We start from the raw sequence: 27,588 nt of genomic DNA, 5'->3' as shown, positions 1-27,588 counted from the left end.
AAACCTAAAAGAGTTGAGTACAACTGGAGGGATTGTTTTATTTTCCTCTTCAAATGTTGAAGATTCTGCCATGAATGTGAAAGATTCAGAGTGATCTTCAGGCTGAATGTTTAATTTGCAAGAGAAAGGAACGCCTTGCAAAGGCCTTTTAATTTTAAAATATTTGGACTTTCATTTTTGTTTTCAGATGTGCACAAATAGAATATAAACAGAAAATATATAAAACTCACTGCAAAGTACATGAGAACATTGGCAATATGTGAAAATGTATGCTATTTCACAGCAACCAAATCCTTTGCAATTTGTGTTCACAGCAATTCAAACGAAATCAAGTTGTATGGTAGTAGTCAGAACACTTTTTGTTGTTTTAGTAACCCGTGTTCATTACTAAGTAGTATTTGTAGTACTTGAGTCGATTAAGGAGTAGTTATACTAGAGGCAGGAGATTTGGTTCGACCTCTGTTCAATTAAGATGGTTGATGGAATTGTGAAGGTAACCCGTGAAGAGGTCTCTGGAGACGGATAATAACCGCTTTACTCTGGCCAGTTCAACCCTTGAACTAGCTGGGTCAGGAAGTGGATCACCTAAAGATAGGGGGGGAAAAAGGAGTGGGTTTAATTTGCCACAACGATGAAAAGTAGTCCTGTCCTGTACTGTGGATTTGGATAACGAAGCAGGCGCTTTACGTACCTCCCTCTGATTCTAAGAGGGTCGCCGGTCACCCTCCAGCTCTGACCGAACTCCTGCTCGTCCCTGGCCTGCCGACCGTCCGGCTTCATGAAGTCGTTCTTCTTCTTGCCGTCAAAGTTCCCACACAGACCCGCCACCTTCCTCCGATAGATGTGTGGTAAGATGATCTCTGCTAGGTTAAGACACAGGGAAACACAAGGCTCGAGGTCAGGGGGATCATTCTAGGATTGACATGAGAAATGTGGATTTTTGAACTTGCTGTTTTTGGCGTTTGGCTTTTGAAACTATCAGTGCATTTCTATCTGCACTTTTGTTGTATTGAGATATTTTTAAACTGGATTTTCTAAAGGATTCGATTGGAATGGATATAATCATTACCTCTTACAATTGATGTGTACATTACATTTTTTTTCAACATGAGTGAGGTCTGCAAATGAGCTGATTAGGTTTTTTGCCCTCGTGTGTGGTTATTACATGTGACGAAGTGTGCGTTGATGCAGTTGAAGAGCTGTGCAGTATCAACACCTCTAGACTCTTTCCAGACTTCTTACAACCAACCTTAATCCCTATCCGCTAGTGTTCGACTTTACCTTAACCACAAAGCAAGAAAAACAGCAAAACAATAGTTACCGGCTTGGCTGTGTCCATCAAACGTCACCGATAGGCCGAAGTCTGTATTCAGGTAGAGTCGGGAGGAGTGCTTCCTGATGCTGAGCCCTCCGCTAGGGGAGATGGGCGGGTGAGAGACCCAGCCGTCCACCTGGTGGGGGGAGGGCAGGATGTTCAATTTTATACCTTAGTTCTTCAATTCTGGTGGGTAGTGCTTATGTTGGTGGGAGAAACAGCCACAGATTCGTTGAAACACTAATATGTAATCAAATTGTCATTGTTTAGCTTAAAGTGGCATATGAACGAGGTAACATAATGGGGATTGAGCCTGTAGCCCGCTGATGAAAGCCCTTGTATCTGCAGTATTAGGAAGGTTATGAACTAGATGTTGGGGATAACATTCCAACCATGCATTCAATTATCAAGTGGCACCGTTACTGACACGTTCAGCCAGCAGGGGTTGTAGCGCCAGAGAGGGTATGGCAGAGATACCGCAACAGACTAACTTCTCACTGGTGTGTCTAGCAGAGGACTGATTCTTTCCACCTTAGAGAACAGAATGGAGATCTTCGAGATGGCTGGTGTAATATATAATCTGTATGTCCTGTACCACAAAAATAACTAAATAGGGCAACACGCCCGACACTGCTCACATTAACTAAAAAATCAAACACGTGATGTGGTGATCCGTTGAGAGAAGAGACCATTTCAACTCAAACTATTCAATCTTCATAACGTTAATGAGGCCTGTTCATTTACCACCTAGACTGGTTACCCCAAACCCATTCTGCCGGCGATTCAAATTCACCCTGCAGAAGGGCCTGGAGAAGAGCAATACATTTCTTCCGATACATTTTTTGCGGGAGCCAATATCCAAGCTGGCTTTTCCCCCTGGCGCGCTATTGGCTAGTTTAACACAATGACGACAGGGAAGCGACGGCAAGCAGACAATTGCGTACAAAGTCGTTTGAACTAGGCCCGTTGATCACGCCTCTTGTGCTGAAGAAAATGACAGCAGCCTCCCCAGACAAACGTGCAATCTATGATTGAGCTTGGTCTTGCCATAGCCAGGCTACTTACCACCAGCACGCCGTTCCTCTTAAACTCGACCGTGTGGTTGTAGACTCTGATCTTCATCTCTCTCAGCCTGTGGCGCCTGTTGTTTTCTTCGCTGTCATCATCATAGTCTTCATCGTCTTCATCACTGTCTTCGTCCCTTTCTCTGTTGCTGTGGTGATGCTCTTCACTGCTCCTCTCATCGGAATCCTCACTGTGGTCGCCGTCACCCTCGTCATGTGTGTTGATGCCTTCTACGTAGAACCCTGGGAGGGTTCGTGATTGGCTGGTCGTCTGAGCCAGAACGTACGAGTGGTCCCCCCTGAACTTGTGCTTCCGATCATCAAAGGTTCGGTACTCTGGGTCCCCCTTGATGGTGCACTCCTTGAAATCTGTTCAAAAAGAGAGGAGGGATAGGAAATGATTTTGGGGCCGTAGATTGGACCACAGCATGGTCAGGAGGTTAGAGTGGATCATAAGTCTGGGTGTTGTGAAATGGCTTGTAATGACTAATCAGCTTCACACATGGCTGGTGGTAAATTATGAGTCATTTTGAATTGTGATGTTCTGTAGTCTTATGTACCTGTGGAAAGGCACTTGTACTGGCCCGAAGTGTTTGGAAGACAAACCCCATCACCGTCACACTCATCTTCGTCGTCACAGTCGACTTCTCCTACCCTGTCATCTTTTTTGCATTCACATTTCTGCCTGCAGTGCGCAGTGTACCACTTGTCGTTAAACTGAAAAGAAAAGAAAAGTATACTTTTGTTGTGTATTAATTACACCTTAAACATAACTTCATATTAATTCCATGGCCAAAGCTTTGTTATTCACACTTTTTTTAAATACATTTTTACTACAATCTGGTGTGTTCCCACAATATATAATAAATACTCTAATACTATTTAATACTGATCCATATGCCACTAATTCTTCTTCAATCTGATTCATTCTTCTACATTTTAACGCTATGTAGGTGTGAAGACTCTTAAATGTTGTGGAATTATCAACAAGTAAAACAAAGTCACAGCAAATGCAGTGTTGTGGATCAGGTTCATAATGAATCAAAAAGGCAGAAAAGGCAGATATTTTGAACATTGTGTCACTCACATTGTGTACGCTGCCATCCCGGTCCACGCAGCCACACTGCCGGATTGGCACGCAGGCGGCGTTCCATTTGAGTACGTACCCGGCGTCACACACGCACCCCTGCTTACAGGGACTGGTCCGCCTGCAGCCAGGGGGCCCCTGAGGGCGGGTACATGTTGGCTGGCAGGGGGACATGCAAGGGGTGTGCTGGCTGTTCTTTGGGCAAGAGGGCGCTGAATAGAGAAAGATCGTGTCATTATCACACTATCACAAACTCGATACAACAAAACAATGTTCCATACGTCGGTGTTTTGGTTTGCCTAGGAGACAAGTGTAAGGCTACTCGGATTTCTTTTTCTTAAAGGTAAAAGGAATTTATAAAAACCTACTTGGTTTAAAGGTAGTTGACTGCTGTGGACGCTCAGTAGTTGGTCGCACTGGCTTAGTTGGGGTCAGGGGAAGAGTCGTGGTTGTTTGAGGTTGGGGTCTTGCTGTAGTTGGGCGTGGTACTCCTTCTGTGGTTGGAGGTTGTGGTCTTGCTGTAGTTGGGTGTGGTACTCCTTCTGTAGTTGGATGTGGTACTCCTTCTGTGGTTGGAGGTTGTGGTCTTGCTGTAGTTGGGTGTGGTACTCCTTCGGTAGTTGGAGGTTGGGGTCTTGCTGTAGTTGGGTGTGGTACTCCTTCGGTAGTTTGAGGTTGGGGTCTTGCTGTAGTTGGGTGTGGTACTCCTGTAGTTTGAGGTTGTGGTCTTGCTGTAGTTGGGCGTGGTACTCCTTCTGTGGTTGGGTGTGGCACTTCTTCTGTAGTTTGAGGTTGGGGTCTTGCTGTAGTTGGGTGTGGTACTCCTTCTGTAGTTTGAGGTCGTGGTCTTGCTGTAGTTGGGCGTGGTACTCCTTCTGTAGTTTGAGGTTGGGGTCTTGCTGTAGTTGGGTGTGGCACTCCTTCTGTAGTTTGAGGTTGGGGTCTTGCTGTAGTTGGGCGTGGTACTCCTTCGGTAGTTGGAGGTTGGGGTCTTGCTGTAGTTGGGTGTGGGACTCCTTCTGTAGTTTGAGGTAGTGGTCTTGCTGTAGTTGGGTATGGTACTCCTTCTGTAGTTGGAGGTTGGGGTCTTGCTGTAGTTGGGTGTGGTACTCCTGTAGTTTGAGGTTGTGGTCTTGCTGTAGTTGGGCGTGGTACTCCTTCTGTGGTTGGGTGTGGCACTTCTTCTGTAGTTTGAGGTTGGGGTCTTGCTGTAGTTGGGTGTGGTACTCCTTCGGTAGTTGGAGGTTGGGGTCTTGCTGTAGTTGGGTGTGGTACTCCTTCGGTAGTTTGAGGTTGGGGTCTTGCTGTAGTTGGGCGTGGTACTCCTTCTGTAGTTTGAGGTTGGGGTCTTGCTGTAGTTGGGTGTGGTACTCCTTCTGTAGTTTGAGGTTGGGGTCTTGCTGTAGTTGGGTGTGATACTCCTGTAGTTTGAGGTTGTGGTCTTGCTGTAGTTGGGCGTGGTACTCCTTCTGTGGTTGGGTGTGGCACTTCTTCTGTAGTTTGAGGTTGGGGTCTTGCTGTAGTTGGGTGTGGTACTCCTTCTGTAGTTTGAGGTCGTGGTCTTGCTGTAGTTGGGCGTGGTACTCCTTCTGTAGTTTGAGGTTGGGGTCTTGCTGTAGTTGGGTGTGGCACTCCTTCTGTAGTTTGAGGTTGGGGTCTTGCTGTAGTTGGGCGTGGTACTCCTTCGGTAGTTGGAGGTTGGGGTCTTGCTGTAGTTGGGTGTGGGACTCCTTCTGTAGTTTGAGGTAGTGGTCTTGCTGTAGTTGGGTATGGTACTCCTTCTGTAGTTGGAGGTTGGGGTCTTGCTGTAGTTGGGTGTGGTACTCCTGTAGTTTGAGGTTGTGGTCTTGCTGTAGTTGGGCGTGGTACTCCTTCTGTGGTTGGGTGTGGCACTTCTTCTGTAGTTTGAGGTTGGGGTCTTGCTGTAGTTGGGTGTGGTACTCCTTCGGTAGTTGGAGGTTGGGGTCTTGCTGTAGTTGGGTGTGGTACTCCTTCGGTAGTTTGAGGTTGGGGTCTTGCTGTAGTTGGGCGTGGTACTCCTTCTGTAGTTTGAGGTTGGGGTCTTGCTGTAGTTGGGTGTGGTACTCCTTCTGTAGTTTGAGGTTGGGGTCTTGCTGTAGTTGGGTGTGATACTCCTTCTGTGGTTGGGTGTGGCACTCCTTCTGTAGTTTGAGGTTGGGGTCTTGCTGTAGTTGGGCGTGGTACTCCTTCGGTAGTTGGAGGTTGGGGTCTTGCTGTAGTTGGGTGTGGTGCTCCTTCTGTAGTTGTAGGTTGGGGTCTTGCTGTAGTTGGATGTGGTACTCCTTCAGTAGTTTCAGGTTGGGGTCTTGCTGTAGTTGGGTGTGGTACTCCTTCGGTAGTTGGAGGTTGGGGTCTTGCTGTAGTTGGGTGTGGTACTCCTTCGGTAGTTGGAGGTTGGGGTCTTGCTGTAGTTGGGTGTGGTACTCCTTCGGTAGTTGGAGGTTGGGGTCTTGCTGTAGTTGGGTGTGGTTCTCCTTCGGTAGTTTGAGGTTGGGGTCTTGCTGTAGTTGGGTGTGGTACTCCTTCGGTAGTTGGAGGTTGGGGTCTTGCTGTAGTTGGGTGTGGTACTCCTTCGGTAGTTTGAGGTTGGGGTCTTGCTGTAGTTGGGTTTGGTACTCCTTCTGTGGTTGGAGGTTGTGGTCCTTCTGTGGTTGGAGGTTTTGGTGGTACTGTAGTTTCAGGTGGGGGCAAAGTAGGGTTAGGGTTAGGTTGTGGCCTCAGTGTTGTTTGTGGTTGAGGTTGTTCTGATGGTGTTAACTCTTCTGCTGTTGTTGAGATTTCTGGTCCACTTGTACTGGTGGTTGCTGGCAGAGAGGTTGTTGGCGTGACAATATCTGTAACCAGTTTCGAATATTATTATTAAAACCTGAACCAAAAAATGCCATAGCCAAACTTTTTGAATAACTTACCTGCACAATGACCGGGACGAAGAGACACATCGTCTATGGCAGCATCAGACTGATCATTGGAACCCCGGCGCCCCTCAAATATGATCTTCAATTCAGGTTTGACAATTGTAGAGGTCAATGCAAAATATGTTTTTTTATTGATATGAGTTATGATTACACAGTAGGCCCTATTGCAAGAATAGCAAAAGTTATCTTACCCGGAAAGGGCCATCTGTTGTGAGGTCTACCATAGCCTCTTTCCAAACGTCTCCTTGGTCGTTTCTTTTCCCCCAAACTGAATTGGCCAGTCTGTCCTGGAGCAGGTACACATGGAGGCCCATGGTATCGGCTGAGCCATACATGTGGTACCAGAAGCGCAGGCATTGAGGACCCGTGTGGGAACACTCAGAGCTCAGGAGACGCGCCGTGTCGCCATACGTTGCACTGTTGGCCTCGATGTACAGGTAGTGGCCTCCTGGGATGGATCAAGAGTACATGTACAAAACAGACATTTAAAAAAGCGTTCATGTTTCCTAATCAAGATTAATTCACGTGACTTTTGATTATCATGCTGCTAGTTACCTCCAGCCATGTGGTCAGAAGAGGGCCCGGTCCTGATGGTTGGGGAGGAGCCATTGTGTCGTGTCCAATCAAAAACATCAGTAACCATCTGATTCCACTCACAGAGGTCTTGTTCAAAATCGCAATTCATTTTACATACTGGAAAGAGATAACACAAATTTTATCAGCCTTTTGCGGGTCATCAATTCATCATTACAACTTTGGCTGTGCATTTTGTTGAATGGGATTTCAATTAATATTACCAGGATGTGTTTCCTGCAGAGGTGCAGTAGTAGTAGTGGTAGTCATTGCTGGGACCTCAGATGTAACAGATGGCAGTACTGTAACAGTGGTATGGGCGGTAACATCACCCGTCGGTGGTAGTGGAGCAGCAGTTGAAGGGGCTGAATCTCCCTGTGTTGTGATTGATGTATTGGGTTGTGGGGATGAGGGTAGTGCGGCCGTCAGATCTGAAAGTGTAAGGATACCTTCGTAGGTAAATGATCATAAAGTAAACATAGTGAAGATTAAATAGTCTAATGAGGAGTAGAGCCCCTATAACATAGGAATGAATTGTAGGAAGTATTTAGACAAGATGATACTTGTTAACTGATTTCTGTGGATCAGTTGGGACTCTTTGCTAAAGTTACATTCAACCATAACACTGTAATTAAGCCCAGTGGCTTCACCCAGTGTTCTGTTACATGTATGTTTTCCCCTGTGTAATTCAGTCTTTTATGTTTATTGATGGTCCTGTGATGTCATCTACTGGCAAACTTTGGTATTGTTCTGAAATACGTTGTGATATGTATGCCTTGGACTCCATTACACTAAATTCACTTGATCGGAAAGCATGGTGCTCGCACTCGTCTTCACAATTGCGTCTGGTTTCAAGTTGGCCTTTGAAAGCATTGTTGGTACATTATCTGTAATGATATGTTAAGATGATTTGATGTATAATGAAATTAAGGAAACTTTGTAAACTAATTAGATGTGGATGGATATTCTTACGTTAGCAGGCTAACTTAATAAATAAGCTAATTTTACAGCATTCTGTTATTCTCATACTGAAATGTTGTACTTTCATTTCTCAGTTTTACCCTACCTCACCTCACCATAAAGAGTGAACTTCAACTTTTCGCGTGGTTTGTTGGAGAGGAGTTTATACTATCTGACGACCCTGGCAAGGTGCTGGGGGTAGAGGGCAGAACAGTAAAACAACGACTTCTGGCGGGCTCATCTTCGCGCCTAGAAGAGGACAATAACGTAGACGGGAGCTACGCATCATACAGGACTATTTTGGATAATCAAGTCAAGTAAGGACATTCAATTCAACATCAATATGTCGGGAACAGACTCATCTACGGGATCTGTCAATACCAGATCAAACGTGTCTAACTCCTCTAAGAAATCTTCGAGCTCATCAGCTAACATAGCAGCTACCAAGGCACGGGCAAAAGCCGAGGCTGCAAGGGCTGAAGCAGGGTTCGCTGCAAAGGAGAATGAGCTCAAGCTAAAGCAAGCAGAATTGGAGGCATCTACTCAGTTGACTGTGCATGTAAACTATCCAGAAGACGGACTCAGAGCTATATGGGACCAGCTCGATGAGTACTCTGGAGCACCAGAGGTGATCGAGAGCTCCTTGTTCAAGAGGCTGGAGAATTTCCCCAAGATACAGAACAAAGATGGACGTAAATTGAGAGAGCTAGGGGACTTGCTTTTGGAAATACAAGCGGCTAAGGCTGATGGGGACCTGCTTGGACTTAACTTCTTAGACACATCCCGTGGGGTCAACCCTGTAATTGCCATTCTACCTGCAGGAAAAGGGGCTCACCATAGGCTTTACATTTAAAGAAGAACATAGAGCCCCCTATCCCCCATTCGGTTTCTTTGTGAACTTTGTATGCCAGCAGGCAAGAATGCGAAATGATCCTGGCTTTATGCTGGCAGCGTCCAGTACTGAACTTTCTAGTCATAGCAAGCCAATGTTTAAGTCTGACAGTCAGAGGGCAGTGGCTGTCTTCAGGACCGGTGTGTCCCCCAACACCGCATTCACACTGCCTTACTCTCAAGCTACAAGTAAGTCAACCAGCAGAGAGGATCCAGCGAAACATTGTCTGCTGCACAACAGAGCCCACCCACTCCACAAATGCCGTGGGTTTAGAGAAAGGCCTATGTGTGCAAAAAGTGCTGCAAAGCCATACACCTAGCAAGAAACTGTGATGAGGAGGTAAGCTGCACAGAGTGTGGAAGCAAGACACACGTCGCAGCGTTGCACCCCGGCCCAGCCCCGAGGGTCAATAACTCAGGCCCTGCACCAGAGAACGGCGGGGGGACGGCGGTCTCGACCACATGCACCAAGGTGTGTGAAATGGACATCTCAGGACGCTCCTGCTCTATAATATGCCTTGTGAGGGTGTATCCAGCTGCCCACCCTGATGCAGCTCTCCGTATGTACGTCACATTAGATGACCAGAGTAACAGATCTCTTGCACGGGCAGAGTTTTTCAGTCTGTTTGGCATTTCTGGACACCCCTCACCATACTCCCTGAAAACATGCGCTGGCACAATCGAGACTGCAGGCAGACAGGCACGCGGCTTCATGGTGGAGCCTATTGATGGCTACGTCGCCCTCACACTGCCACAACTCATTGCCACAACTCATCCCCGAGCTCGACCCTCAAGCTCCTATCGTGCTGTTGTTAGGCATGTTGAGCTGTTGAGACATAATCAGAGCACACAAAGTGCGAAAACAAGTAAATGGCCCACACAACGCACCCTATGCCCAAAAGCTGGATCTGGGCTGGGTGGTCGTGGGTGATGTGTGCATCGGAGACATGCACAAACCAGCCCTGGTCAGTGCCTACTATACAAACGTGCTGAGAAACGGACGGCCTTCACTCTTTCAGCCATGCCCAAACAGCCACACGGTGAAGGAGAGATACTGCGACGCTGAGCTTCCCTCACTGCTCACCCCACATAGAGACAGTCATGCAAAGGTACAGAAGACGTTGAATTGTGAAACCAGCACCTGGTTTCGCTGAACCAGGTGCTGTTATCTGGACCAGACCTCAACAACAGCCTTGTAGGAGCAGCAAGCTGGTGCTCGGGTACATCTTCAATGAGAAAAGAAGATTCTATGTGTATGTGGGGAACCGTGTTCAAAGGATCAGACGGAGCACTCTGCCACAGCAGTGGAGGTATGTAAACACACAGCACAATCCTCTGCCCTACACTAACGTCGGCCTGGATGTTTTCTGGCCCTGGGCTGTCTCTGCATGACGCACAAGGGGAAGTCACACCGAGAGCAAAAGGTGGGCAGTTCTCTTTACCTGCCTATCTGTCAGCTATTCACATTGAAGTGATCGATTCCATGGACACTTCTAGCTTCATCAATGCCTTTAGAAGGTTCCAGTCTATCCGAGGGCCAGTGAAACACCTTCGCTCCGATAGGGGCACAAATTTCATTGGGGCCTCTAAGGACCTCGAAATCCCCTCCAATACTGATGAGAAAGCAATGGAGAGGTTCCTCATTGAACATGGCTGCACATGGACTTTCAACACCCCACACTCCTCTCACATGGGAGGGGTCTGGGAAAGGATGATCGGCATCACACGCCGCATCCTGGACTCAATGCTCATGCAAATGAGGTCTTCCAAACTCACTCACGACATGCTCACAACCTTCTTAGCGGAGGTCACAGCCATTGTGAACAACCGCCCACTCGTGAACAACCTGCCTGTGTCCACGGACCCCGCAGACCCATTCATCCTCACACCGGCCTCACTGCTGACTCAAAAGGTAGGCCCTTGCCCATCTTCGGCTGGTGAGTTCGGTGCAAAGGTGCAAAGGTGTGCAAGTGTGGCGCAAACAGAACCTGGCGACACTGCAACCCCGGAGGAAGTGGTCACCCGACCAGCTTAATCTAAAGGAGGGAAGCGTGGTGCTACTCAGGGACACTCAGTGCAAACAAAATGACTGGCCCCTAGGTATTATCACAGATGTGTACCCCAGCAAAGACGGACGGGTGCGCAAAGTCCAATTGAGAATTTCCAGGAAGGACGGAATAAAAGCGTTCCTCAGGCCTGTAAACAAAATAGTGTTGCTCATTTCTCCAGATAATTAAATCTGCAATGATTTGAATGCTTGGTTCAGAAACTTTGTATATCAGACAAGAATAAGATACATGAATGTTTAACACATACACATTTAGATTTTTTATTATTGTTGAAAAAGGATATGTAAAAAGAAAAAAAAAATTAAAAGAAGTGAAACACACCGGGTATCAGGCAGGGAGTGTTCTGTTACATGTATGTTTTCCCCTGTGTAATTCAGTCTTTTATGTTTATTGATGGTCCTGTGATTCCATCTACTGGCGAACTTTGGTATTGTTCTGAAATACGTTCTGATATGTATGCCTTGGACTCCATTACACTACATTCACTTGATCGGAAAGCATGGTGCTCGCACTCGTCTTCACAATTGCGTCTCCTCTGGTTTCAAGTTGGCCTTTGAAAGCATCGTTGGTACGTTATCTGTAATGATATGTTAAGATGATTTGATGTATAATGAGATTAAGGAAACCTTGCAAACAAATTAGATGTGGATGGATATTCTTACGTTAAGCAAATTTTACAGCATTCTGTTATTCTCATACTGAAATGTTGTACTTTCATTTCTCAGTTTTACCCTACCTCACCTCACCATAAAGAGTGAACTTCAACTTTTCGCGTGGTTTGTTGGAGAGGAGTTTATACTATCTGACGACCCTGGCAAGGTGCTGGGGGTAGAGGGCAGAACAGTAAAACAACGACTTCTGGCGGGCTCATCTTCGCGCCTAGAAGAGGACAACAACGTAGACGGGAGCTACGCATCATACAGGACTATTTTGGATAATCAAGTCAAGTAAGGACATTCAATTCAACATCAATATGTCGGGAACAGACTCATCTACGGGATCTGTCAATACCAGATCAAACGTGTCTAACTCCTCTAAGAAATCTTCGAGCTCATCAGCTAACATAGCAGCTACCAAGGCACGGGCAAAAGCCGAGGCTGCAAGGGCTGAAGCAGGGTTCGCTGCAAAGGAGAATGAGCTCAAGCTAAAGCAAGCAGAATTGGAGGCATCTACTCAGTTGACTGTGCATGTAAACTATCCAGAAGACGGACTCAGAGCTATATGGGACCAGCTCGATGAGTACTCTGGAGCACCAGAGGTGATCGAGAGCTCCTTGTTCAAGAGGCTGGAGAATTTCCCCAAGATACAGAACAAAGATGGACGTAAATTGAGAGAGCTAGGGGACTTGCTTTTGGAAATACAAGCGGCTAAGGCTGATGGGGACCTGCTTGGACTTAACTTCTTAGACACATCCCGTGGGGTCAACCCTGTAATTGCCATTCTACCTGCAGGAAAAGGGGCTCACCATAGGCTTTACATTTAAAGAAGAACATAGAGCCCCCTATCCCCCATTCGGTTTCTTTGTGAACTTTGTATGCCAGCAGGCAAGAATGCGAAATGATCCTGGCTTTATGCTGGCAGCGTCCAGTACTGAACTTTCTAGTCATAGCAAGCCAATGTTTAAGTCTGACAGTCAGAGGGCAGTGGCTGTCTTCAGGACCGGTGTGTCCCCCAACACCGCATTCACACTGCCTTACTCTCAAGCTACAAGTAAGTCAACCAGCAGAGAGGATCCAGCGAAACATTGTCTGCTGCACAACAGAGCCCACCCACTCCACAAATGCCGTGGGTTTAGAGAAAGGCCTATGTGTGCAAAAAGTGCTGCAAAGCCATACACCTAGCAAGAAACTGTGATGAGGAGGTAAGCTGCACAGAGTGTGGAAGCAAGACACACGTCGCAGCGTTGCACCCCGGCCCAGCCCCGAGGGTCAATAACTCAGGCCCTGCACCAGAGAACGGCGGGGGGACGGCGGTCTCGACCACATGCACCAAGGTGTGTGAAATGGACATCTCAGGACGCTCCTGCTCTATAATATGCCTTGTGAGGGTGTATCCAGCTGCCCACCCTGATGCAGCTCTCCGTATGTACGTCACATTAGATGACCAGAGTAACAGATCTCTTGCACGGGCAGAGTTTTTCAGTCTGTTTGGCATTTCTGGACACCCCTCACCATACTCCCTGAAAACATGCGCTGGCACAATCGAGACTGCAGGCAGACAGGCACGCGGCTTCATGGTGGAGCCTATTGATGGCTACGTCGCCCTCACACTGCCACAACTCATTGCCACAACTCATCCCCGAGCTCGACCCTCAAGCTCCTATCGTGCTGTTGTTAGGCATGTTGAGCTGTTGAGACATAATCAGAGCACACAAAGTGCGAAAACAAGTAAATGGCCCACACAACGCACCCTATGCCCAAAAGCTGGATCTGGGCTGGGTGGTCGTGGGTGATGTGTGCATCGGAGACATGCACAAACCAGCCCTGGTCAGTGCCTACTATACAAACGTGCTGAGAAACGGACGGCCTTCACTCTTTCAGCCATGCCCAAACAGCCACACGGTGAAGGAGAGATACTGCGACGCTGAGCTTCCCTCACTGCTCACCCCACATAGAGACAGTCATGCAAAGGTACAGAAGACGTTCAATTGTGAAACCAGCACCTGGTTTCGCTGAACCAGGTGCTGTTATCTGGACCAGACCTCAACAACAGCCTTGTAGGAGCAGCAAGCTGGTGCTCGGGTACATCTTCAATGAGAAAAGAAGATTCTATGTGTATGTGGGGAACCGTGTTCAAAGAATCAGACGGAGCACTCTGCCACAGCAGTGGAGGTATGTAAACACACAGCACAATCCTCTGCCCTTCACTAACGTCGGCCTGGATGTTTTCTGGCCCGGGCTGTCTCTGCATGACGCACAAGGGGAAGTCACACCGAGAGCAAAAGGTGGGCAGTTCTCTTTACCTGTCTATCTGTCAGCTATTCACATTGAAGTGATCGATTCCATGGAAACTTCTAGCTTCATCAATGCCTTTAGAAGGTTCCAGTCTATCCGAGGGCCAGTGAAACACCTTCGCTCCGATAGGGGCACAAATTTCATTGGGGCCTCTAAGGACCTCGAAATCCCCTCCAATACTGATGAGAAAGCAATGGAGAGGTTCCTCATTGAACATGGCTGCACATGGACTTTCAACACCCCACACTCCTCTCACATGGGAGGGGTCTGGGAAAGGATGATCGGCATCACACGCCGCATCCTGGACTCAATGCTCATGCAAATGAGGTCTTCCAAACTCACTCACGACATGCTCACAACCTTCTTAGCGGAGGTCACAGCCATTGTGAACAACCGCCCACTCGTGAACAACCTGCCTGTGTCCACGGACCCCGCAGACCCATTCATCCTCACACCGGCCTCACTGCTGACTCAAAAGGTAGGCCCTTGCCCATCTTCGGCTGGTGAGTTCGGTGCAAAGGTGCAAAGGTGTGCAAGTGTGGCGCAAACAGAACCTGGCGACACTGCAACCCCGCAGGAAGTGGTCACCCGACCAGCTTAATCTAAAGGAGGGAAGCGTGGTGCTACTCAGGGACACTCAGTGCAAACAAAATGACTGCCCCCTAGGTATTATCACAGATGTGTACCCCAGCAAAGACGGACGGGTGCGCAAAGTCCAATTGAGAATTTCCAGGAAGGACGGAATAAAAGCGTTCCTCAGGCCTGTAAACAAAATAGTGTTGCTCATTTCTCCAGATAATTAAATCTGCAATGATTTGAATGCTTGGTTCAGAAACTTTGTATATCAGACAAGAATAAGATACATGAATGTTTAACACATACACATTTAGATTTTTTATTATTGTTGAAAAAGGATATGTAAAAAGAAAAAAAAAATTAAAAGAAGTGAAACACACCGGGTATCAGGCAGGGAGTGTTCTGTTACATGTATGTTTTCCCCTGTGTAATTCAGTCTTTTATGTTTATTGATGGTCCTGTGATTCCATCTACTGGCGAACTTTGGTATTGTTCTTAAATACGTTCTGATATGTATGCCTTGGACTCCATTACACTACATTCACTTGATCGGAAAGCATGGTGCTCGCACTCGTCTTCACAATTGCGTCTCCTCTGGTTTCAAGTTAGCCTTTGAAAGCATCGTTGGTACGTTATCTGTAATGATATGTTAAGATGATTTGATGTATAATGAGATTAAGGAAACCTTGCAAACAAATTAGATGTGGATGGATATTCTTACGTTAAGCAAATTTTACAGCATTCTGTTATTCTCATACTGAAATGTTGTACTTTCATTTCTCAGTTTTACCCTACCTCACCTCACCATAAAGAGTGAACTTCAACTTTTCGCGTGGTTTGTTGGAGAGGAGTTTATACTATCTGACGACCCTGGCAAGGTGCTGGGGGTAGAGGGCAGAACAGTAAAACAACGACTTCTGGCGGGCTCATCTTCGCGCCTAGAAGAGGACAACAACGTAGACGGGAGCTACGCATCATACAGGACTATTTTGGATAATCAAGTCAAGTAAGGACATTCAATTCAACATCAATATGTCGGGAACAGACTCATCTACGGGATTTGTCAATACCAGATCAAACGTGTCTAACTCCTCTAAGAAATCTTCGAGCTCATCAGCTAACATAGCAGCTACCAAGGCACGGGCAAAAGCCGAGGCTGCAAGGGCTGAAGCAGGGTTCGCTGCAAAGGAGAATGAGCTCAAGCTAAAGCAAGCAGAATTGGAGGCATCTACTCAGTTGACTGTGCATGTAAACTATCCAGAAGACGGACTCAGAGCTATATGGGACCAGCTCGATGAGTACTATGGAGCACCAGAGGTGATCGAGAGCTCCTTGTTCAAGAGGCTGGAGAATTTCCCCAAGATACAGAACAAAGATGGACGTAAATTGAGAGAGCTAGGGGACTTGCTTTTGGAAATACAAGCGGCTAAGGCTGATGGGGACCTGCTTGGACTTAACTTCTTAGACACATCCCGTGGGGTCAACCCTGTAATTGCCATTCTACCTGCAGGAAAAGGGGCTCACCATAGGCTTTACATTTAAAGAAGAACATAGAGCCCCCTATCCCCCATTCGGTTTCTTTGTGAACTTTGTATGCCAGCAGGCAAGAATGCGAAATGATCCTGGCTTTATGCTGGCAGCGTCCAGTACTGAACTTTCTAGTCATAGCAAGCCAATGTTTAAGTCTGACAGTCAGAGGGCAGTGGCTGTCTTCAGGACCGGTGTGTCCCCCAACACCGCATTCACACTGCCTTACTCTCAAGCTACAAGTAAGTCAACCAGCAGAGAGGATCCAGCGAAACATTGTCTGCTGCACAACAGAGCCCACCCACTCCACAAATGCCGTGGGTTTAGAGAAAGGCCTATGTGTGCAAAAAGTGCTGCAAAGCCATACACCTAGCAAGAAACTGTGATGAGGAGGTAAGCTGCACAGAGTGTGGAAGCAAGACACACGTCGCAGCGTTGCACCCCGGCCCAGCCCCGAGGGTCAATAACTCAGGCCCTGCACCAGAGAACGGCGGGGGGACGGCGGTCTCGACCACATGCACCAAGGTGTGTGAAATGGACATCTCAGGACGCTCCTGCTCTATAATATGCCTTGTGAGGGTGTATCCAGCTGACCACCCTGATGCAGCTCTCCGTATGTACGTCACATTAGATGACCAGAGTAACAGATCTCTTGCACGGGCAGAGTTTTTCAGTCTGTTTGGCATTTCTGGACACCCCTCACCATACTCCCTGAAAACATGCGCTGGCACAATCGAGACTGCAGGCAGACAGGCACGCGGCTTCATGGTGGAGCCCATTGATGGCTACGTCGCCCTCACACTGCCACAACTCATTGCCACAACTCATCCCCGAGCTCGACCCTCAAGCTCCTATCGTGCTGTTGTTAGGCATGTTGAGCTGTTGAGACATAATCAGAGCACACAAAGTGCGAAAACAAGTAAATGGCCCACACAACGCACCCTATGCCCAAAAGCTGGATCTGGGCTGGGTGGTCGTGGGTGATGTGTGCATCGGAGACATGCACAAACCAGCCCTGGTCAGTGCCTACTATACAAACGTGCTGAGAAACGGACGGCCTTCACTCTTTCAGCCATGCCCAAACAGCCACACGGTGAAGGAGAGATACTGCGACGCTGAGCTTCCCTCACTGCTCACCCCACATAGAGACAGTCATGCAAAGGTACAGAAGACGTTGAATTGTGAAACCAGCACCTGGTTTCGCTGAACCAGGTGCTGTTATCTGGACCAGACCTCAACAACAGCCTTGTAGGAGCAGCAAGCTGGTGCTCGGGTACATCTTCAATGAGAAAAGAAGATTCTATGTGTATGTGGGGAACCGTGTTCAAAGGATCAGACGGAGCACTTTGCCACAGCAGTGGAGGTATGTAAACACACAGCACAATCCTCTGCCCTTCACTAACGTCGGCCTGGATGTTTTCTGGCCCTGGGCTGTCTCTGCATGACGCACAAGGGGAAGTCACACCGAGAGCAAAAGGTGGGCAGTTCTCTTTACCTGTCTATCTGTCAGCTATTCACATTGAAGTGATCGATTCCATGGACACTTCTAGCTTCATCAATGCCTTTAGAAGGTTCCAGTCTATCCGAGGGCCAGTGAAACACCTTCGCTCCGATAGGGGCACAAATTTCATTGGGGCCTCTAAGGACCTCGAAATCCCCTCCAATACTGATGAGAAAGCAATGGAGAGGTTCCTCATTGAACATGGCTGCACATGGACTTTCAACACCCCACACTCCTCTCACATGGGAGGGGTCTGGGAAAGGATGATCGGCATCACACGCCGCATCCTGGACTCAATGCTCATGCAAATGAGGTCTTCCAAACTCACTCACGACATACTCACAACCTTCTTAGCGGAGGTCACAGCCATTGTGAACAACCGCCCACTCGTGAACAACCTGCCTGTGTCCACGGACCCCGCAGACCCATTCATCCTCACACCGGCCTCACTGCTGACTCAAAAGGTAGGCCCTTGCCCATCTTCGGCTGGTGAGTTCGGTGCAAAGGTGCAAAGGTGTGCAAGTGTGGCGCAAACAGAACCTGGCGACACTGCAACCCCGCAGGAAGTGGTCACCCGACCAGCTTAATCTAAAGGAGGGAAGCGTGGTGCTACTCAGGGACACTCAGTGCAAACAAAATGACTGGCCCCTAGGTATTATCACAGATGTGTACCCCAGCAAAGACGGACGGGTGCGCAAAGTCCAATTGAGAATTTCCAGGAAGGACGGAATAAAAGCGTTCCTCAGGCCTGTAAACAAAATAGTGTTGCTCATTTCTCCAGATAATTAAATCTGCAATGATTTGAATGCTTGGTTCAGAAACTTTGTATATCAGACAAGAATAAGATACATGAATGTTTAACACATACACATTTAGATTTTTTATTATTGTTGAAAAAGGATATGTAAAAAGAAAAAAAAAATTAAAAGAAGTGAAACACACCGGGTATCAGGCAGGGAGTGTTCTGTTACATGTATGTTTTCCCCTGTGTAATTCAGTCTTTTATGTTTATTGATGGTCCTGTGATTCCATCTACTGGCGAACTTTGGTATTGTTCTGAAATACGTTCTGATATGTATGCCTTGGACTCCATTACACTACATTCACTTGATCGGAAAGCATGGTGCTCGCACTCGTCTTCACAATTGCGTCTCCTCTGGTTTCAAGTTGGCCTTTGAAAGCATCGTTGGTACGTTATCTGTAATGATATGTTAAGATGATTTGATGTATAATGAGATTAAGGAAACCTTGCAAACAAATTAGATGTGGATGGATATTCTTACGTTAAGCAAATTTTACAGCATTCTGTTATTCTCATACTGAAATGTTGTACTTTCATTTCTCAGTTACCTCAGTTTTACCCTACTTCACCTCACCATAAAGAGTGAACTGCAACTTTTCGTCTGCATGGTTTGTTGGAGAGGAGTTTATACTATCTGATGACCCTGGCAAGGGGGGTAGAGGGCAGAACACCCAGTATGAACTACCTACCAGAGCATAGACCATGATAGAGCTTCACATCGTCTATTGCCACATCAGACTGATCATTGGAACCTCTGCGCCCTTCAAAGATGATCTGTAGTGAGGAACAGTTGCTTTGATCTCAATGTTATCATACAGCCAGTCCTTTCTGTTAAGGATAGCAGTATTGGGTCAATAGAGAGACCAGCACTGGTGGTCGTACCTGGAAAGTCCCAGTTGCCGTGAGCTCTACCATAGCCTCTTTCCATACGTCTCCTTGGTCGTTTCTTTTCCACCAAACTGCCTCGGCCAGTCTGTCCTGGAGCAGGTACACATGGAGGCCCATGGTATCGGCTGAGCCGTACATGTGGTACCAGAAGCGCAGGCATTGAGGACCCGCGAGGGAACACTCAGAGCTCAGGAGACGCGCCGTGTCGCCATACGTTGCACTGTTGGCCTCGATGTACAGGTAGTGGCCGTCTGGAGGAGTAGGGCGACATTTTGTTACGATTTGTGGAGGTTAACTGTTGTCGTTACTACGAATAATATAACAAATAATAAAGAAGGCACCCGCACCTCCTGTGTGGTCAGCTGAAGGCCCTGTCATCAGAGTGGGGGTGGAGCCACGCTCCATCGTCCAATCAAAAGCGTCCGTCATCGCCTGGCTCCAGCCACAAAGATTGCCGTTGAAGCTACAGTCCAGGCTGCACACTATTACAAACAATGGAACATTCAAAGTATCATGAGACATTATACCACAAGTAACTATTTTTTTGTATTTTCATTTTGGAAGTGGTCCTATCAATTTTACATTATCTGGTGGATTAAGGTACCTTTGAATAAAACCTTCCTATACTCACCAGGGCGTGAAAGTAACGGTTCTCTGCGTGTTTGAGGAACTAATGAACTTCCGCTGAGCATTGCAGGGGAACCATCTTAGGGAATTAAAAACAAAACATACACTGATTGGGCAGGGGGTTATTGTTTAAACCATAAAATACCGAGTTTATGAGTACATTGTGTTCCATAACATACAAGAGAAAACACATCCTCACTTGAGCAGGAACCAAATTGGATTGAAATGTCATCTATAGCAACATCCGACAGAGCAGTAGATCCTCGGATCGCCTCTATTATGATCTGTAACGCATATCCGAGAAAGATGTTCAATCCTTGGTCATACAAACAACGTAATTAAGGTTTAAACAACTCATTCCTGATTCATGAGTGCTATGGTGTTACCTGGAATGTGCCTTTTTCTTTGATATCGACAAACGCTTGATGCCACTCAGACCCCTGGTCATTGACCATGGACCAAACCTTCTCTGCCTGTACTGCGTGGAGGTGGTAGATGTTGAGAGCCATGGCTGAGGCCGAGCCATGCATATGGTACCAGAACTGCAAGCACAGAGGGCCTCTGTAGTTGCACTGGGCGCTGAGCAGACGGGCTGAGTTTCCATGAGTCATACCGTCACCCTCAATATACATATAGTAGCCCTCTAGACAATGAGAAGGAGACAAGAGTATAGAATAAGTGTTGATGGCTACCATGGAATGCATTTTGACAACGTGTCATGCCTTTTGACCAACGTGCCTCCGGTGTGGTCTTCATTTGGGCCGGTAGAGAAGGACGGTGTCGGGCCAGACTGTCTGGTCCAATCAAAGCTGTCCTGTATGAGTTGCTGCCAGCCACACACATGGCTGTCAAAGTTGCAGTTTAAAGCGCAAACTATAGAGATAAAGAAAAGGAAGTCTATAGTATCAAACACGTCTACTGCACACTGTTGGTGATAGAAGATAAAATAACATAACGTTATAACTGTAAAAAAAAATTGGTCAATGATTAATCATTCTTAAAAAATCATAGTTTCCTTATGAAAAAAGATGATAAGCAAATTTATAATAGATTTTCAAATGCAAAATTGCAAAGTTCAAAATCAGGATTAATATTTTATGGCATACCACTTGACAGAAAACATTATACATATATTTAAATGCGGGTAATTGTGATTGTTTGGATTAAGCGATGATAGCCAGCTTCAGCAAGCCTTGGCAGATTGGTTCTTACGAGTTTGATCAGGTGTTGGAGCGGGAGTTAGGGGTGTGCTTGTTGGAGGAGGGGTCGTGTTTGGGATGACAGCTGCAAGAGATCAAATCGAAAATTGTAATAAAAAAATCAATTTCACCCTCTTCTGATAGTGGGTGAAAGTGACATTTTTATATAAAAAAAGGAAAGATTGAAGCAAATTATATCAGATAAGCTCCAGATCTGGTCATTCATCTTTGTGACCTTAGGGCTCCATGATCTCCCCGTTGATGGCCACCATCAGAGCCCTGTGGGACACCTACCGCAGGCTGTGTTGTTCTGCCAGGCGGGCAACTCCACCCCTGCCACCTGGCAGGCTGCTCTGTATGACTCCAGCGAGTCACACAGGGTGTGAAGGTCGCCGCTGGTGGCGCAATGATCGTACACGCAGCTGGAGACGTATTTCAACGGGTGCACAGGCTTGTGGCAGGCGCTGAAGGAGTCATCGAGAATAGCACTGCAATCACTGACGGCCTGCTCGTCACCTTGCTCGTCACAGACTTTTGGATCATCCGGAAGGGCGATGCAACTGGAGGGTGAGGCATAGATATGCATGACACAGAGAAGGAGGGAATAGGGAAATGTAAATCCAAAACTAGCTTAATATTACATTTTTTGGTGTTTAATCATCACTTTCATCCAAACCAAGAAATCGACGGTTCAGTAGACTATGGCGACCGGTCTTTCTTCACCGTGTCCCACGTTGTGTAAACAACTACTCATACACATACAAGTCTTAACTGCCACACACTATATAACACAGCTTAAAGCACTCACGGGCTGGAGTCCTCCATCACTCTCCAGCTGTTGCCAAAGTCAAAGGCCCCGGTGGCGTTGGACCAGTCTGGCCTCACAAAGTCGTCCCCCTGCCAGTCGGAGTAGGTCCCGCACATGCCACACAGCTGGCCCTTGTAGCGCTCGTCCACCTGCAGGAAGAGCCTGTTCTGCCCATCGATCATCACCCTCAGGCCAACGCCCGTCTCCACCACCACAAATTGTCTCTGCCTGGTGACTTTCAGCAAGCCGTAGGAACCATCGACGGTGTAAGGGAGACGGACCTGATTGTTGTGCACCTGGGAGCATGTTTATGGGAAATAAGGCACACATGTCATTGGAGCCAAATGTTCAGATCCTTTCCTAGAAAGCAGATGTGTTATGTATTAGGTTTCCCGTGTTTGGTTATATAAGTGAAGTAGATGGCCCAGAGGACAATAAAAGGCCCAAACTAGGCCAATTTGCTGAATGCCTTCCGTAACAGTAGTTCAACAGCAAAATGTAACAGAGGGTAGGACAATAGACCTGAGGGCAGGGCAGAGTCCACCAGACTAAATCTCTGGCCTAAACTGATAATAATGCTATTAATTAATTAATTAATGATATTGGAGTCATTAGTATGTGCAGAGTAGCATTAATGTCAGTATGACACTCAAAGTGCAGTCTAAATATAACTTTTGAAAGCTCTCTGTGAACCTTGATATGAGCCACGATGGCATTAGATAGTTGCAAGATATTGTTATTACAACTCAGTAACTGGACCTGATTGCTTTGCAGATACAGGAAGGCAGCTGACCACATTGGCTGTTTCGTTCACTCTTACATAGACTTTTCTGTTCTGCTGCAAGGTGAGGTGCAGCTCTTGGATCTGCAGGACCACGGTTTCCAGCTTGGACCGGGTGAGGTTCTGGTCGGTGGGGTTTGCGTTGCGCCCGGTCACAGTGAACCGCACCGGGGTCTTCTCTCCGCACGTGGTGGCCAGCGTGTAATTGCAGCCACCCTGGAAGTCGTAGGCCTTGCCGTCGTAGGTGATGTAGTGCGGGTCACCGTACATGCTGCAGGTGACTGTTTCAGGCGTGAAACAGCCCTTGACCCCGTCCTTGTCCTTGCAGACCTGACTCCCTGAGCAGCCCCAGGCGGAGCACAGGGTCTGTCCGTTGCCCAGGCACTGACACCTCTGGGTGCAACCTCCGTGGACGAACACTGCTCCTTTCTGGATTTATTGGGTTTATTGGGTGGGACGAAATCATGAATTCTGATCATCATCATGGGTTTACTCAAAACATGCAATAAAAACACAGAGTGTTTCAAGCCATAAGTTGTATTTGGTGTCTAAACTTCCTTATCTGAGGTCTGCTCTTACCTCATAATGACGCCCGTCGTTCCAGCAGCCGCAGTTCTCAGCCAGTACGCACACCCCTCCGCTGAGCTTGTACCCCTTGTCGCACACGCACCTCTCCTCACAGGGTCCGCAGGTGCCAGCCAGGTCCATGCTGGAGCACCCATCGAGGCAGCGGTCAGCACAGGCCTCGTAGTGACTGTTGGCGCCGCACTCCAGGGCTGCAGAGTTAAGAGGTGCAATCGGGATTAAAGTTCTTGAATTTGTCATTATCTTTGTCTTTATCGTAATTGCAATCATCTCCCTCATTGTCATTATTATTGCCATTACCACATCAGCTCCTCCTTCACATCATACTTCTAAAACAGATTTCAGGGTTTCTGCTTCTGAATCTGGAATGGACATGGCGACCTACTGCAAGTGGTGCCATTCCTCCAGGCCGGCACGGCGACCCCCGCGTCGTAGCAGATCTTGGCGTATGACTGCATGGTGTGGCACATGGCGTCCAGGTCGCCGTGACTGACGCACATCCCGGCCACGCAGCTCCGGTAGTAGCTCTCCACGCCCAGGACGGGGAGGCAGCGGGAGAAGGGCCCCGTCGTGGACAGAAGCTCCCCGCAGAACTGCCTGCTGCCGTACGAGAGCTCCTCCAGGGGGTCACACACGTGGGGCACCAGCACGGCGTCACAGGGGCCGGCGTGCGCCCCCGTCTGCCAGCTCAGCGCCAGGTCCGTGGCGTCGCGGGCCGCCGACCCGTCGGGCCTCCGGTTGTCGTCCTCCCCGAGGCTGTTGAAGTTGCCGCACATCCCACACACTTTGCCGGCGTACGCCGAAGGGAGTTTCAAGTGGACGGCGCCGGCGTTGTCGTACGAGATGAGGACTCGGTCGTCCGTCTCCACGGTGACGACGGCAGGGTTGTTACGGATTTTGACCGTGGCTCCAAGGATGGTGAGGGGGAGGCTCCGCCACACACCGTTGACCTGGTGGTTCAAGGTATCGTCAGGGTCGAGATTAACGTGTCGCGACAGGATCTTCGTGTTAGATAGGGATTAACTCCTTTCATAGTTTACATGTAACTGTTTTTACATCGGATAAGCTTTAGAAGACCCTGAACGGCATGTGATTCAACTCTGAACTTTTATGATAAGGCAAGATTTTCAGTAGATAAGCAGCTATTGGGATTTTCCAGCAATGATAAGTTGGTTAAACACTAATTCCAGAATGCGGCTGATGTAGAGTTACGCCTGTTACAGATAGGCACTGATAATGGGCGCAGATAATGAGTTTAGACACTGTTTAGAGACTGCAATGATTGCTGATTGTCAAGGAAAGTAAACTATGTTTTCTCCAATATCTGACCATGGTTTTCAGAGTTTTGTACTGGAGATAGCCAGCGACAAAATCCAATCCAAACTAAAGGAAAATTATCAATTCAGCGTGGTGACAGCATCATGCCTTCCTAATGCTGTTGCTTTGAAATATTTTCCTGGATCTTTCTACCAACTTCCAACAATCCTGAGAACAGTCTGAAGGGGCTCACCATGACCCTCTTAGTCTCCCTCTTCAGCAGGGACAGCCTGACGTTATTCACTTCCACGTTGATCCGCTCCACCGTCGCCTCGGATGCGTTGATCGCATCCTGGGTGTTGACCACCTCCACGCTGAACACGGGAAGACCCCTGATGGGCACGCAGGTCTTGGCCAGGATGTAAGTGCAGGGGGCCATGAAGCGGAAGAGGGCCCCGTCGAAGGTGCTGCATTGTGGGTCGGTGTGGATGGTGCAGATCCCTCGACCGACCATGACGCCTTTAGCGGATCTCTCGCTGGGCCGGTCGCTCGTCTGACCGCCCGGGCACAGGGGGGTAGAGCAGGAGAGCTGCTCGGCAGCCGAACACACACAGCGGGTCGACTTGTCTGTCCACAGGTCTGTGTTGGGCTCACACTGTCTCCCTGTGGAGATGGAGAGGGGTGTATATGTAAATGTTTGTGAGGAGGAGTGGGGATACCGTGGGAGTTGGCAAAGAAAATAATGAATGTGACAACTGTATCCAACTTGTTGGATATTCCTTTTCCTGAATGAGTCAATACTCACCACACTGTCCGTTCCTTATCCCTATATGGTCAAAGGAAACTCCTGATTCCTGATCAGCTTCAAATACAACCTGAAAAACATTATACAGACAGTGACAAACTTGTTTGTGTATTTGTATGCATACATTATAGAGATCTTTAGCTGTCATAATTAATAATTAATTCTGGAATCTTTTATCCATGGCAAGAGACAAGAAATATCAACCCAGGTTATAAAGGGACAGACAGCTCTTTGGCACCTTGATCAAGGAGTGTTACAAAGACTAGAGCACAGGTTAGAGCACAGAACCTGCGAGGACACTTGGACACCTTAGCCAATACAGACCATCCTCCACGTCTATTTTTACCTGTGTGGATGCCTTTGTGGCGGCCAAAGGGAGAGAAACGTGTCTCCAAGCACCACCGTTCTGCTGCCCAGGTGTGGTCCATATTTGGAGCAGACCTTGTGTGTTCTCCTTCAGCAGGACTCTCAGTTCCAAGCTCTCTGATGCCGTCGGGGCCATCTGGTACCAGAACTCCAGACAGGCCTCTCCTTCCAGGCTCAAGGCCGGGCTTTCTAAGAAGGTCAATGCTACACCTCCTGGGCGAAGATCAGAGGCGATGATAAAATACAGTGTCTATAGTGTTCTGAACGATTGTCTACAATCATTAATAATTAACACTCTCCCAGTCCAACACTGTCTTTCTGGTCTGTCTGTTTGGTCGTCCATCAATCCATCCATAGGTCTATCTGTCTTTCTGTTTGTCGGTCTATCTGTCCCTTAAAGTCCAATGAATACTGAGACAAATGTCTGATAAATGTCCAATAATTCACAATGCATGTCACTGGTTGCTATGCGGAAGGGATCCCTTGCTGTGGCTCTGTGTGTGTGTGTGTGTGTGTGTGTGTGTGTGTGTGTGTGTGTGTGTGTGTGTGTGTGTGTGTGTGTGTGTGTGTGTGTGTGTGTGTGTGTGTGTGTGTGCGTGTGTGTTCTGTGTGTGTGTGTGTGTGTGTGTGTGTGTGTGTGTGCGTGTGTGTGTGTGTGTGTGTGTGTGTGTGTGGATGTGGATGAGTGTATGTTTGTGTAAGTGTGTGTGTGTGTTTGTGTGTGGGTGTGTGCCTGGTGTTTGCTTACAGCATGCCACTGCAACAGTGATTCTAGAGTGCAAACAGAGGGCGTCCTCGACTCCCTTGATTCTTTAAAGCCCCCCCCTGTATACATGGGGATGTCGTGCTCTTCATTTAAGATATGACAGAATAGAATGATCTTTAATCTCCCATGTTTTTTTCAAGTACATTGTTAAAGCATGAAAATAAAAACGCCCACAAAGGCCTCCGGGCATTCTAATAAGACGCTAACTTGAGTGTTTTTTCTGTATCTATTTACGCAGAAGCTTTGAGTGTGGGCCCTCTGCTTTGATTGTCCCCAGGAGAACCCACCCGGTCATACAACATCATTACTCTCCCTCAAGTAGCGCTATTATGGAGGATAAGCAGGATAAGCTGTCTATCGTCTGGAAAAGGGCTACTCATTCCTCTGCTTAATGTCCCTATTAGGAATTGGGACGGTACAGAATGTCAAGTCCTGTGTTTCAGTGCACAGAGCTCACAAACACGGTACTGGGTACTGTTTGCTAGAAAAGCAACTGTCAGATTTGTAATTATAGTTTTGGTGATACGGTGACCTGAATAGTGTACGAAGCAGTGATATGAAAATCAATGACTGTACCTGACACTCTCTGAGCCGTAGTCCAATCACATAATGGACCTGAGTCGCTGTGGAGCACACATTGTGCAAGATATTCTACGGATAGAGAGAATACAGTTAATAGTTAATAATTTATTTCTTTTGTTCCTTCTTTCTTCATGCATTTCAAATTAGATGTGTTGATCTTTTCCATTAAAAACATGCAAAATATTAATTATTCGTGTGGTAAGAACAGATCTTAATAATCCACAAACCCACCTGACTGTGCTCCCCAGCTCGGAAGAGTCAGAGAAGAGTTCCCACACGGCACTCTGAAAATAAAATCCAGATATCAGACGCGTAACTTTGATTTTAAACATTTTATTGCGGGTAGTACTTCTAATTTCAGGAACATCAAAAGTCATTTGTATCTATATCCCTATACCAGACCCTCCTGGCACTCACTTGGCGTGAACCTGTGTGAGGAGCAGCAGGGACAGTGTGGCCAACAGGTGTGTGTGGAAGCCTCCTTGCATGATGGCTCCAGTGGCTCCTTTCCCCTTCGCGGCCGTACTCCTCGTTAAGATCTCCTATCAACAACCACAAACAAGCCACCAGGCACGAATAGCCCTTCTGCCGACTGGTCGATGTGCTGTACTTTATCTTGCTCCTCTGTAGAGGCTGGCGCACTGGTATTTGTAGTCTTCCCGCCCCCCC

The 27,588-nt window shown here is 47.5% G+C and overlaps 1 protein-coding gene across 5 annotated transcripts; it reads right to left on the bottom strand.

The window, feature by feature from the left end:
* Positions 1 to 13: 13 nt before the first annotated feature.
* On the bottom strand, positions 14 to 27,588 carry LOC115548780 (zonadhesin). Of its 5 annotated transcripts, XM_030363621.1 has the most exons (31): positions 27,337 to 27,588; positions 27,151 to 27,203; positions 26,914 to 26,988; positions 25,552 to 25,784; positions 25,206 to 25,275; positions 24,654 to 25,063; positions 23,529 to 24,093; positions 23,138 to 23,334; positions 22,598 to 22,987; positions 21,778 to 22,073; positions 21,264 to 21,529; positions 20,983 to 21,054; positions 20,509 to 20,643; positions 20,157 to 20,413; positions 19,970 to 20,054; positions 19,775 to 19,849; positions 19,491 to 19,625; positions 19,138 to 19,394; positions 18,945 to 19,029; positions 7,200 to 7,406; positions 6,958 to 7,095; positions 6,594 to 6,850; positions 6,397 to 6,481; positions 5,602 to 6,321; positions 3,835 to 4,887; positions 3,467 to 3,678; positions 2,940 to 3,096; positions 2,381 to 2,748; positions 1,322 to 1,451; positions 692 to 863; positions 14 to 585 (listed from the first exon to the last, which is right to left on the bottom strand). In XM_030363621.1, the coding sequence occupies exons 1-31, from the start codon at positions 27,405 to 27,407 to the stop codon at positions 582 to 584; spliced, it is 7,230 nt and encodes a 2,409-aa protein (XP_030219481.1). In that variant the 5' UTR covers positions 27,408 to 27,588; the 3' UTR covers positions 14 to 581. The 5 variants fall into 5 exon arrangements, with proteins under 5 accessions (XP_030219481.1, XP_030219477.1, XP_030219478.1 ...); XM_030363617.1 differs by having other exon boundaries at positions 3,835 to 6,321; XM_030363618.1 differs by having other exon boundaries at positions 692 to 860; positions 3,835 to 6,321.

This window comes from Gadus morhua, chromosome 8, assembly GCF_902167405.1.
Source record: "Gadus morhua chromosome 8, gadMor3.0, whole genome shotgun sequence".
Taxonomy (NCBI): Eukaryota; Metazoa; Chordata; class Actinopteri; order Gadiformes; family Gadidae; genus Gadus; species Gadus morhua.
This window is presented reverse-complemented; position numbering and strand designations above follow the sequence as displayed.

What these genes read in the sequence shown, in the direction of transcription:
- LOC115548780 (XM_030363617.1), bottom strand. Translation starts at nt 27,407, where the DNA reads ATGCAAGGAGGCTTCCACACACACCTGTTGGCCACACTGTCCCTGCTG. An exon ending in CTATCATGGTCTATGCTCTG is followed by an intron (nt 7,407 to 18,944) that starts GTAGGTAGTTCA and finishes TTACACTTTCAG; the next exon opens with ATCTGACGGCCGCACTACCC. An exon ending in TCTGCAGGAAACACATCCTG is followed by an intron (nt 7,096 to 7,199) that starts GTAATATTAATT and finishes ATCTCTTTCCAG; the next exon opens with TATGTAAAATGAATTGCGAT.